The 14,037-nt window shown below is 39.3% G+C and overlaps 1 protein-coding gene across 1 annotated transcript in view; it reads right to left on the reverse strand.

Annotated features, from left to right (window-relative positions):
- The window catches only part of HIBADH (3-hydroxyisobutyrate dehydrogenase), a 137,259-nt gene extending 123,992 nt beyond the window's left edge, over positions 1-13,267 (reverse strand). The window contains exon 1 of the mRNA XM_003896164.3: positions 12,968-13,267. Within this exon, the coding sequence (XP_003896213.1) occupies positions 12,968-13,058 (91 nt within the window). The 5' untranslated portion in view covers positions 13,059-13,267. The remainder of the gene's footprint in view (positions 1-12,967) is intronic.
- Positions 13,268-14,037: the final 770 nt, after the last annotated feature.

Raw genomic sequence — 14,037 nt, forward strand, 5'->3', positions numbered from 1 at the left:
AACTAAAAGAAACTTTTAGGACCAGGTGCAGTGGTGCGCACCTATAATCCTAGCTACTTGGGAGGCTGAGGCAGGAGGACTGCTCAAGCCCAGGAGTTTTAGAACAGCCTAGGCAACACAACAAGATCCCATCTGAAAAATACACAAAATAATAATACATTTATTTAAAAAAAAAAACCCCACTAACTTTTAAAAGGTTAATTTTAAACTAATGGACCTAACCACATTTAAAGTTATCAACAATGTGCAGGCAGACTAACTTCTAATTATTTAGTTTTCTGGGGCACAGTCACAAAATTTTAAGCATTTTTCCTGTTTTGTACCTGTATAACATTCCTTTACCATTTTTAACACTAAACTAAATAACATTATCATTTACAAAACACCTAATATGTGATTCACTTATAATGTGAAGTATTCTATATTATCTCCCTTAATAATGTGTATAAAAGACAGAAGTATTCAATAAGACCTATGTCTTGGACCAGCTCCAAGAATGGAAAAGCTTTTCACCTTCCCACTCCCACAGTTACAGAAACCATCTCCTCCAATGATACAAAAAACAAAAAAAAATCTCTAAAAGATGTTAAACCCAGTAGAATGGAATCATTGGTTTATAAAGGTGGTCCTGGGGGAGAAAGCGGAGACACTTCCATAGGCTTTAAATGGCAAGTATAACAGTATCAGGACCTTGGTCTAACAACTCTAAACTTTCAGAAAAGAGAAACTTCCTTATTTTATTTATTTATTTATTTTATTTATTTATTTATTTATTTATTTATTTATTTATTTATTTATTTATTTATTTATTTTGAGATGGAGTCTTGCTCTGTCACCCAGGCTGGAGGGTAGTGATGCAATCTCGGCTCACTGAAGCCTCTGCCTACTGGGTTCAAGCAATTCTCACGCCTCAGCCTCCGGAGTAGCAGGGATCACAGGCACGTACCACCACGCCTGGTTAATTTTTGTACTTTTAATAGAGACAGGGTTTCACTCTGTTGACCAGACTGCCATTTAAAAAAAAAAAAAAAAAAAAAAAGCCTTAAAAACTATACAGATTTTATTTATTCTTTTCTTTTTCATATAAGACTTTTTGAAATTACTCTGTGGGCATATGAATCAAAGTAATGCGTTACAGAGTGGGGAGGCTTTACATTACTATGGAAATAACATTAGATGCAATTTTTCACTTTCTAGATTGAGAACTCCACTCAACAAATATTAATTGCATGAAGTACTACGACAGAGCTCAGAGATAGACACAAGCAATGTATGGTCCCTGTCCTTTAAAAGCTCACAGTCTAGTGAGGGAAGAAAGAGAACTAACTCTCCTTGCCCTTTCATTTCCCAGAATTCTTTTTCTTTTTTCTTTCAAGAACTCCAGCTTTAAAATTTGTAGTGCAACAACTAATCACAGTCCCTCTTTTAAGTTTCAGATCCCCTCAACTGAACTTAATCTGCTCTTCCCTGAATTGAATCTGAATGGAATGAGACTTGTTAAAAGCAAATTATTTGAAGCCCTAATGCTTAAGAACTAGAGGTCTTCTTGGGTTAGAAGCATATTTAATTCCTTTAACTTAATGATTGACTAACACTCCCATTAAATGTGGGTGTCATTTCTGTGCAACATCATTTAACAGGTGCTAAGTTTAATACACTGATATAATAGTACATTGGTATAATTTGTCTTTCTGGCCCACAAGGAATTCAGTAACAGAAAAGTGACACCTAATTGAAATTTTATTTTGATATTAAAAAAAAATGAGTACACTTCATCAAGAACTCTAACTAATGCTCACAAACAAACTAGCAATAATAGCCAGAAAGAAAATGTGGCATTACTGTGCCTGACTACTGTGTTAAGGTTGAAAAGGTATAATTTAGCAATCTAAAAACATTAGAAACTAGGAAGATTATAATTTAAAGACAGTTAATTTAACAGGCAATTCACCCTAGGTCAAACACTTCGTAAGTACAGTCAGGTAGAACCACAATTCATTCACAAATTCAACAAATATTAAGCAACTATCACATGTACCAAAAGAGATGCCAAGGAAGGTAAGAGACACAGTCCTTGCCTTCAACAAGCTTAAAACCCAAGAAGAAATAAACCATGTACATAAACACTGACATAAGACAGTTAAGGATAAAAACAGAATGCTGATGAAAAATGAGAATTCATGGTGTGGGAACTTGAGGAAGGTGGCATCTGACCTGGATAGTAAGCAAGGGGTAGGATTTCAAATGGATAGGAGGGTAAGGAGAAAAAGTTCCAAATAGAAAAAGGAAAATGAATATACACAAGGAACTAGAAGAGCCATGAAGAAATGACAGTAATAGTTAATACTTGCTGCAATTTTACTACATGCCAGACACTGTACTAAGCACTTTATAAACAGACTTATTACCATATGCTATATATGAAGCCCATCTTACAGCTGAGAACCCTGATGCTTAGTGAGCTGAAGTAAAATACCCAATACTTTACTAAGTTGTAATGCCAAGATTCAAATCCAGACATTCTAATTTTAGAGTCTCCACTTGTAAACACTGTATGATACTGCCCTCTATTCTTCCTAAAGAATGCACAAAGAAACAAAACAGCAAGAGATTAAGATTTTTTTAAAAATGCAACCATAATGTGGAAGGATGGAAGGATGCTAAACAACTCGTATTTTGTAGGCAAGAGGTAGTTACTGAAATGGTGGGCAAGAGAAACGACAGATGAGACTTAATACTTTAGGAACAGAAAAGAGGCAGCAGTGCACAATGAATGAACTTAAAGAAAAGAGTCTGGAGGCAAGAAGACCAATATAAAAGCAACGGTAATCCTCTAGATGCCTTAGTTTGAGCTACTATAACAAATATACCATAATGGCTTAAATAACGAACACTTATTTCTCATAGTTCTGGAGGCCAGGAAGTCCAACATGAAGGTGGCAGCAGATCCAGTGTCTGGTAGGTCCATTAACTCGTTTCCCGATGGCCATTTTCTCACTGTATCCTCACACGGTAGAGAGCAGAAAGAGAAGCAGCTCTCACGTCTCTCTGTATAAGCGCGCTAATCCTATTCACAGGAGCTCTACCTGCATGATCTAATTGCCTCCCAAACGGCCGAGCTCCTAATATCATTATATTGAGGGTTACGAATTTTGGCCAGGCACATTGGCTCACACCTATAATCCCAGCACTTTGGGATGCCAAAGTGGGTGGATCACCTGTGGTCAGGCGTTTGAGACCAACGTGGGCAACATGGTGAAACCCAGTGTTTACTAAAAATACAAAAATTAGCCAGGCATGGTGGCATGCGCCTGTAATCCCAGCTACTCAGAAGGGTGAGGCAGGAGGATCGCTTGAACACAGCGGGGTGGAAGCTGCAGCGAGCCAAGATTGTACCACTGCACTTCAGCCTGGGTGACAGAGCAAGACTCCATCTCAAAAAAGAAAAAAAAAGGAATTCAACATAAAAATTTTGTAGGGACACAAAATTTCAGTCCATAACAAAGTCAAAGTTAATAAAGTGTGGTAGCCACAGGAAAAGACAGGTATAAAAAATACTTCAAAGACAGAAGTAAAAGGATATAACAATGGATTGGATTATAAGCTAAAATAAGGGTGAGGTCCAAAATGACAGCAAGAGAATAGTGTTATCAATACCTAAGTGAAAAAATCAAGGAGATCTGGCTCAGTTTTACACAGGGCAACGATGAACTGTCAATGAGCTGAAAGACGTCCAACAGACTATTAGAAATATCATGACCAAGGTTTCAGTTATAGGATGAGAAAAAAGAGATATACATGGTAGCCACCTGTCTCAAAGTAAGAGATGAAATCTGTAAAAGCTAATAAAATCACCAGATGAGTATAAAGAGGCTGAAGGTCAAAAGCTGAACCTCTCTGAAGCCCAAGAGAATGTGTATACTCAAAAGTCAAAACCAACCCTAAGCTGAAACAGATGTTAGAATCAGGAAACAAGGACATTAAAAATTATAACTGTAGTCCATATATTCCAAAGGTAGAATTATGAAAGATATTTTTACCAATCCAAATTAAATTTCTTGAGATGAAATCTACCAATAAAATGTGTGAGATGAAAATTATACCAGAAGATTAACCAAAGAATAGATACCAAAGATTAATAACCTTGAAGATAAATCAATAGAAACTATTTAAAACACAGAGAAAAAAAACAATTTAAAAAATAAAGAGAGCATCAATATGCTGTGAGACAGCTTCAACCACCCAAACACATATGTAACTCGAGTCCTCAAACGAGGGGAGAGAAGTGGGACAGAAAATATATGTGAAGAATGAATGGCCAAAAATGTTCCAAAGTTGATGAAAACTACAAACACCCCATGCATCCAAGGAACTGGATGAACCCCAATACAAAAAACGTGAAGAAAACCATACCAAGACACATCACAATCAAACACATAAGAGCAGCCACAGAAAAAAAGACACACTATGTAGAAAGGGAAAAAGATAAGGATAAAGGCAGATTTTTCATCAGAAACAATGCAAGTGAGAAGACAGTGGTGCAACATTTTTTAAACACTAGAAGGAAAAAACAACTGTCAAGCTAGAAATCTATAACCAGGAAAAATATACAAATATTCTATATTCCACAGGTATGAATAAATCTCAGGGATATGGTGATGGATATGTTTACTTTTTTTTTTTTTTTTTGACAGGGTCTCACTCTGTCGCCCAGGCTAGAGTGCAGTGGCGTGATCACAGCTCGCTGCAGCCTCAACTTCCCAAGCTCAGATATCCCACTTCAGCTTCCCAAGTAGCTGGGACTACAGGCACATGCCACCACGCCCGTCTAATTTTTGTATTTTTTTGTAGAGAAGAGGTTTCATCATGTTGGCCAGACTGGTCTCAAACTCCTGAGCTCAAGCAATCAACAGGCCTCAGCCTCCTAAAGTGCTAGGAGTGTAGGCGTGAGCCACCGCACCAAGCCACACTATCCTGACTGTGATGATAGCTTCACTGGCTTATATACATCAAAACTTACCAAATTGTATACTTTATGTACAATTTATCGTATGTCACTATATTGCTAACAAAGCTGTTTTTAAAAAGTCAGTATATTTATAGAATCAAACAAGACAGTTCTCAATTAAAAAATACTAAAGTGATAGATTAATCAAATGTAAAGTAGGAAGTCTGAATAGATCCTTTTTAAAAAAAGCTGGACTTTCTTAAAAAAATAATGAAATCTTGAATATAAACTGTACATTAGATGATACCATGGAATTGCTGCTAATTGGCTTAGGTAGGACAATGGTAGTTTGGTTACATAGAATATCCTCATTCTTAGATTCATGCTGAAGCATTAGGGTTAAAGTGTCATGTCAGCAATTTACATTCAAGTGGAATAGGTATATATGTGGAACAAAAAAAGATAATGTGGCAAAATATTAACAACTGTTGTTTCTAAGGAAAGAGTATATGGATGCCAGTTATATTATTCTTTCAATACCTTCTGCTTCATATTTTTCATAATAAAACAAAGGGGAAAAGTTTAGCACGTCTATGTGGGAAAAATATCACAAACAGATAAAATACAAATAACAAGAAAAATACTCCAACACATAACAAAAATAGGGCTACTTTGCTTTATATGTAAAATAACTTTAAAATCTGGAAGAAAATATAATTTTTTTAAGTAGGCAAAAATCACGAAATGACAACAGAAAATTTGTAAATTACCCCCCAAAAAACCCTCTAAATATATACCCAACTTGTCATAATTAGAGAAATGCAAAACAAAATGATGTAATACTATTTTTCACCTGTTGGATAAGTTTTATTTCTTTGGTAAAAACTGCTCTTGGTAAGAAATAACTGATGAAAATATATGCTCTCATATACTGTCCAGCTGTATATTAGGTCAACCTTTTGGATGGTAATTTGGCAAAAAAAAAAAAAAAAAATTTGAACTTTTATTTAAAATTTAAATTTAAAACATGCATACTCTCTGACCAGCAATTCCATTTCTAAGAATATATAGTACACATGAGGGGCCAACCAACTTTGTCTTAAAGGGTCAGGCAGTAAATTATTTTCAGCTTTTTTACAACTATTACATTCATCTATTTACAACTATTTCATTCTGTTACAACTATTTCATTCATCTACTCTAGTTTGAAAGCAGCCATAGACAACATACAAACAAATGGGTATGGCTGTGTTCCAATACAATTTTATTCACAAAAAAGGTGCCCAACTAAGGGCCATAGCAATCCCTACTATGTATTAAATTCTGAACAACACAAAGATACAGTTTATTATACCACTGCTTGTAACAGCCAAAAACCTGCAAATAACTATATATTAATAAGGCACTTCATTCATAACTAATTATATATTAATAGGGCACTTAATTCATAACTAAATATACATTGTAGGGCACTTGATAATTCACAGTAAATAACACAATGAAATGTGCAAATGTTTTTAAAAAAGGTGATATATTTATCTAAAATTATAGGAAAAAATCTCCAGGATAAGTTATTAAGTGGGAAAAAAAAACCCACAAAACGCGGAACATTATCTATAGGATAGAGTATGAGAGGAGAAAAAAGGATACATACGCATTAAGTTTTCTGATTTTCTGTATGGAGACACACGAAACAGTACTTACACCTGGAGAGTTGGACTACTGGGTCAGAGTTGAAGAAAATATTACATTTTATAACCTTTCCCATTTTTTTACCATGAGCATGTAACTTTTGTAACTACTTTTATAATAAAATTAAATACATAAAGTGGCACAGTGAAATTTAATATATGCCATGTGAATGAATAATAAACTAGGTAAGTTTCATCAAATAGGCATATGGGAATAAAAGCCAGTTCTAAAGCAATTACAAAGTAATGATGCTGATAAAAGTGGATTGTGTAAAGGTAAACAGTGTCACAGCAATCATTACACATTGCAGGTAGACTCTCTAATATTCTTTCCCCTAGATCCGAGGTCAAGTTCCAAACTGCCTAAACTAATACATGGTAATGTCATCCTTCTGCCAAATGACTAGTTCAGGAGCTGCCAGCCCTAAGTTAAAGTTCTAGAAATGCTGTGGAAAGTCTGCAAATGTAATGGGGAATGAACAAGAAATTAATGAAAGCATTGTATCTAATCAGCAAACTTCTATGACTCTCAATACCACTAAGCTAAGTGACAGCTGGGGAAAGGCACAAACAGACCACAACAACGGATTTATCAAGAAATACAACAAGAGGCTGAAAAAAATAGTATTAGGCATCAGTGAAATTCCTAATTATAAATAAGTTTGAGACTGGATACAGACAAACCTAGAGAGAGACCTAACGAAATGAGGAAACAAGAAAGTATGTCTATGTACTTGGAGGAAAACGGAGGGAGTCAAAGGACCAGGTGATGAGCATTATGTAACATTATGTTTGTTAGAACAAGAATCACAGAGGGGGTTAAATCAACCAGAAGACTAGTTCTGCTGGTGAAATCTCGGCAAGAGAATCACTCCTACTACTAAGATCCTAGAGAAGCTCAAGTAGAGTGCTGATGTTTGTTACTAAAGCTGAAGAAGTGAAGAACAATGAGGCCATGTTGGATGGGCCAACATGAATGTGAATGAAGATAAAGTTTTCAAAGGGCTCAACTCTCTTTATTTCATCTTTGCCTGCGGCAAAGTTAAAGAAAGGGCAGTATAATTAGATGACCTGATGTCAAAAGAGAAGAAGTTATTTATTGATAGTGATAATGTTTAAAATTTTCTCTGAGTTGGGAAGGCCTAGGTTCCTATCCAGATAATTTCACTTCTCAGATGTATACAAGTTACTTAACTTCTCAAGACATTGTTTGATCAATAAAAGTACCTACTTCAGAAGGTTATTGTAAAGATTACTTGAGATAATGCATATAAAGCGTTCAACAGTGCCTGACACATGACAGATAATACGTATTACTTACTCTTACTAAAATTGGTCAAGAAGTAGCAGTACACGTGAAGTCCTATGCCAACTGCCCCATTTTGCCTAGTGGGTTAGAAGTAAGAGTCAAAGAGATAGAAAAAGGAATAGATGCCTGTAGGAGAAGCCCTGTATCTGGGGAAAGAAAGCTTTTAGTTAAGGTGAAGCACCTGAATAAGCACTTGGCAAATACAAAAGAATTTGCAACCAAAGGAGCAGAAATCCATGAGCATAATGGAATGATTATTGCCCTAAAAACTTTCAAACCTAAATAACGCATCTCTCTTTAAATAACTTCTGACAGTAGAGTGTGGAAAAAGTAGAGTTAAAACATAAATAAAACCAAACTGGGAGAAAATCAATCAACAAAATACAAAGGTGATACTGGTTGACCGGTTAAGAAACTAGCATTAGTGTCTATTACTGAGGACCAATGTAAAGAAACTAGCTAGAAAACTTGGCAAAGTTTGTTTCTAAATTTATAGATGCAAATTTACCAATCATGACCTCTTTCTCCAATGTAACAAGGAGAGTTATCCGTATCTTGACAACCTTAAGTGCTACCAAAAACCAGGTTTCACTAAGTGTCAAAATGCAAAAACTGGTAACAAGTTAATTACTTTACATTTCTGAGGCTTCTTTTCTATTCAAAGTAATGCATTTTCATTGTAGAAAACTAGAATGAAAAAGTATATAGTCATAAGGGGAAACAATCTCATTACACAAAAATAAAAACATTTTGCATGGACCTTCAGTCTTTTGACTGCATTTTTCATTGTATCATTAGGTTTTCTATACAATGTATGTCTGTTTTATCACATTATACTGCATCATAAGCACTCTATCTGCTTTACTATTAAGAGTTACTAAACTAAGGGTGAGGACTTTCTCTATAAAGGCCTTTATGGTCTCAGTTAACTTATTTTAGTAATAAATACGCTCCTTATGTAATTTCACAAGTTTAGGGTCAACTTTTAGTCCCAGGACCACGAGCAGCTTTTCAGAACTTCATGTGCAGCCCCAGAAGCTAAGGTAAAGGGAAAAACTGCCATTATATATTTGATTTATCCAATGAGTTATGCTACTTTGAAAGTAAATTTCATGTATACAGAAGGACCAATAATATTAAAAATTGTATTCCTGTTTCTATACATGATGCTAATTTTTCCATTCTACCTTTGGTCAGGTGGTCACTTCAAGATGATCTGATGTGATTTATTTTTCCATGTACAAGCTGGAGAGTCACAACAAGACATTTTGTAGAGGGCCTACATCCATAGATTTTTTTCTCTGTACAAATAAGTCTGAAACTAAATTTAATTACCTTGTAAAATAACATACACAATTGTATCAAACAGGTGATGAAATAGTAATATACATACAATTGAATATTTCTCATTCCTCTATTTCCCTTTCAATGCTTTAAGTATTTTAAAATTACGCTCAGGTACAGCGGCTCATGCCTGTAATCCCAGTACTTTAGGAGGCTGAGGTAGGAGGATCAGTTGACTCCTGGAGTTCAAGACCAGCCTAGGCAACATGGTGAGACTCCATCTCCACAAAAAAAAAAAAAAAAAAGCCAGGCGTGGTGGTGTGCACCTGTGGTCCCAGCTACTTGGGAGGCTGAGGCAGGAGGATTGCTTGAGCCCAGGAGGTTGAGGTGACAATGAGCCATGATTGCACCACTGCACTCCAGCCTGGGCAAGAGAGAGAGAAACCCCATCTCAAATAAATAAATAAATAAACAAACAAACATACAAACAAACATTTAAAAATTAAGATGTGGCAGGCTGGGCACAGTGACTAATGCCTGCAAGCCCAACACTTAAGGAGGTCAAGGCAAGAGGATGGCTTCAGGCCAGCAGTTCTAGACCAGCGTAGTAGGCTACTAGCCTTGTCTCAAAAAACATTTTTTTTAATTAGCTAGGTATGGTGGTGCACCCCTGCAATCCTAACTACTTGGGAAGCTGAGGCAGAAGATCACTTGAGTCCAGGAATTCAAGGTTGCAATGAGCTAAGCAGGTGCCACTGTACTCCTGCCTGGACAACACCGGGAGACCTGTCTCTAAAACGTATTTATTAAAAAATTAAAAAGATGTGCTACAACTGGCAACTTTCAGGTTTCATTTTTTTAAACAGTAAATAAATTATATAGATCCTTATATTATCATTTGTATGATATAAACATCTTAAACATACTACAAATATCCAAGAGAATTCAGAACATCACACATTATTATTTGAACATGGTTCTTTTCTTTTTTTTTTTTTTTGGGACGGACTCTCGCTGTGTCGCCCAGGCTGGAGTGCAGTGGCCCCATCTCAGCTCACTGCAAGCTCCGCCTCCCGGGTTCAGGTCATTCTCCTGCCTCCGCCTCCCGAGTAGCTGGGACTACAGGCACCCGCCACCACACCCGGCTAATTTTGTTTTGTATTTTTTAGTAGAGACGGGGTTTCACCGTGTTAGCCAAGATGGTCTCTATCTCCTGACCTCGTGATCCGCCCGCCTCGGCCTCCCAAAGTGCTGGGATTACAGGCGTGAGCCACCGCGCCCAGCCTGAACATGGTTCTTTTTCTCAATGTCATTTGACTCCAAACTTGCAGGTAGATTTTTTTCTACTCTTTAAGAATCTAATGTCAAAAAAGTTAACACTTTTGCAGTAAACTCAAATTAACAGAAATTTAAATGTTTAAAACAATTCCAGAGAAAGGCCAGGCGCGGTGGCTCACGCCTGTAATCCCAGCACTTTGGGAGGCCGAGGCGGATGGATCACGAGGTCAGGAGATGGAGATCATCCTGGCTAGCAGGTGAAACCCCGTCTCTACTAAAAAATACCAAAAAATTAGCTGGGCGTGGTGGTGGGCACCTGTAGTCCCAGCTACTCGGGAGGCTGAGGCAGGAGAAAGGCGTGAACCCGGGAGGCGGAGCTTGCAGTGAGCCAAGATCACGCCACTGCACTCCAGCCTGGGTAACAGAGCGAGACTCCATCTCAAAAAAAAAAAAAAAAAAAAAAAAAGAATTCCAGAGAAAAAAACAATTGGTGAAGTGATCTAATCACTTTGTCACAAAAGAACTATTTAAAATTTATCAGAAATCTACATTCTTACAATATCTTTGGGCCAAAGAACCCAAAGTACAAGACCATATGCCAAAGTAGTCTAATCAGCACTCTTGAGGTAGGACCTCCCAGTTTACAGAGGCACCTATTAGTCTTAGGCCTCAGGCTCTTTCACCATGAACTGGTAAGAACTTTCATAACGCTAAAAGGTACATCAAGGGTTCATTAAAATACCATTAGAACACCTTGTAAAACCACTAAACAGCAAATATGTCTTCCTTGGCTAATTAGAACTGAAAGAATTGTGAATTCATGTGAAAAGTGCTGCTACTGTGGAAAAGTGTCTTTTTTTTAAGGTTATCTCAAAAGTCAGGAGCATTTTTGTAGCTCAATATATAAGCTCAAATAGTGATTACATTCAGGTTTGGCATATTCTGAGTTTTTATCTTGTTACTGTGGTTCTGTATCAGACACGTGCTCTCTTGCATCTCGCCAAGCCTCTGTCCTCCAACCAGAAACGAAATTCAGAGGTTTCACTGAGGGGGAGAATGGCAAGCTGTTAAGAATTTTAAAAGTTCTTACAATTCCCGGCCAGGCATGGTGGCTCATGCCTATATTCCCAGCACTCTGGGAGGATCACTTGAGCCCAGGGGTTCAAGACCAGCGTGGGCAACATGGCAAAACCCTGTCCCTTGTGAAAATACAAAAACTGGACGGGCATGGTGGAACATGCCTGTAATCAGCTACTCGGGAGGCTGAGGTAGTGGGAGGATCACCTAAGCCCAGGAGGTCGAGGCTGCAGTGAACAGTGTGATTGGGCCACCGCACTCCAGTCTGGGCGACAGAGACCCTGTCTCAAAAAAAAAAAAAAAAAAAAAAGGGCAGGATGGGGGAGGCTCAAATCCTAACCTACCACACTTTTTTAACCAAACATTAGAAAAAATTAATGCCAAGATATTTTTGTGGTTAATCCTCAGTATCATCTTGCTACAAGGTGCACTGTTACAACTCTCAAACTTTCACAAGAAGAAAACGGCAGTGTCCCCACAAATCAACCAATTTTTCAATTAAAGAGGAGTCTTGGTGTGATAGAAAGTGAAGGAATTAGGTAGAACTGAGAACTACTTCCTAGATCTTGCTGGGAATATCCTGATTCACTTATCCAAGGGGCCTCATGTCCCTCGTGCGGAATATGAAAGACTGTGGATCTTCATCCTGGCTCTAAAAACTGTCTCTTCATAAATTCATGGCTAGCTTCCACAATTTACAATAGTATGAGAGGAGGGAGGCAGGATAAATTCCGCCCACAATCTTGAGGACGCTGAACATGCTTTGGTTCATAATTTGACAGAAATGACATTTTTTAGATGGCACAGTTACAGTAGAGGGGGGAAGCCCGGCTTGCTGGTCAAGGCTGACTCAAACTTTGCTGGAAGATTTACTGCCTGGCTTGTACAGACACCGCTTGTGTAATAAGGCCATTCCCTCGTACTCAAGTGGTTAAACATCAGGCCCTGCTGCCCAACTGTGTCCCCAACCCAAGGTGCACCCTGGGGGCGCTGAAAGGCCAGGGGTCGCTGGGGTGAGGGCGGGGTTGCCCCTGGAGTTGGGCCCTCCAAAAGTCCTCGGAGTCCTAACTCCAAAGCAGCATGCCGCGGTCCCAAATACTCTTCCCTTCAGCGCAAGCTCTTCCCCACCTCTTCCTAAATACCGAAAAGGGCGCTGAACCCGTTCATCAGGAGCCGGGGAGAAAGGGAGGTAAGGCAGAGGGGGGTACTCGCGGAGTGGCGGCCGGAGAAGAGGACAGGCCTTTAGGACCAGCCAAAATACTGGTTTTTAAGCCCCAGCCCAAGCGCAGCACCTCCCGAGAAAAGACTTCTTCGGCCGTCTGGACAGAAGAAGCGAGCGGCCGAAAGAAGGACAAGGGGGAGGAGGCGTGAGGTCCTTACCCGCTGCAAAGCTGCCGGCTGCCGGCCGCAGCCGCCGGCTCCAGTACCGGAGACCGGAGGCAGCTCCGAGGAGCCGTAAGGAGGCTGCCATGCTGCCCCCGCCCCTCCTCCCCGCGGTGACCGCCGCCGCCTCCTGGAGGGCCCACAGACGGCGAGCGTGTGCAGCGGGACTAGCTGGCTCGGCCACGGAAAAAGCCGCGCGCGCACGCGCTCTCACCGCTCGGGGGCGGGTGCCCACGCGCGAGAGAAGGAGCGCGGAGCCGAGAGGAGCGGCCTGACGCGGCAGAGCCTGTCAATCCCCTTACGGACAGGGAAACAGACCAATCAGAACTCCCAGATCCGCCGCTGCGCGAAGGACCAATAAGAGGTCTTTTTGAACAGTGGCGTCAGGCGCCCTGGCTCTGCCCCCAAGCTCGTGCCTCGTTTACAGCCTGCGGGCGGGAGTCTCCTTGTTTACCAAAGCAGAGGGCGTGTGGGAGCAGGTGGCAGTCTCTCGCTCCCGCCTCTTTGGAAAACCTGTCCCCAGAACCGTCCTATGGAGAGCTGTATTGCGTGTTTAAAAGGACAAAACTGACTCGCAGCTTGAAAAACACTCAGAAAGCTACCATGTGTGTAATAACTTTTAAATTCATTTGATTTTGTTTAACACAACAGTTTCTCAATAAATTCTAAAAATAGTAGGAAAAGAAGTTGGTAACATTATCTTTGAAGGGAAGAATTACTGGAAACTTGCACTTTCTATTTCAAGTATTTCTCTAATACTTGAAAATTCTACAGCCTAAATCCATTTTGTAAGCAAAACTAAATATAAAATCCAGAAAGTAGTAGTATATGTATGTGTATTAGAAAGACAGTCCTTTTTTTTTTTTTTTTTTTTTCTTCTTTGGAGACGGAGTTTGTCACCCAGTCTGGAGTGCAGTGGTGCGATCTCGGCTCACTGCAACCTCCGCCTCCCGGGTTCAAGTGATTCTCCTACTTCAGCCTCCGGAGTAGGTGAGGTGGGACTGCAGGCCTGCGTGCGCCACCACACCCGGCTAATTTTTTGTCACTTTTAGTAGAGGCGGGGTGTC

This window comes from Papio anubis, chromosome 4, assembly GCF_008728515.1.
Source record: "Papio anubis isolate 15944 chromosome 4, Panubis1.0, whole genome shotgun sequence".
NCBI classification, from domain to species: domain Eukaryota; kingdom Metazoa; phylum Chordata; class Mammalia; order Primates; family Cercopithecidae; genus Papio; species Papio anubis.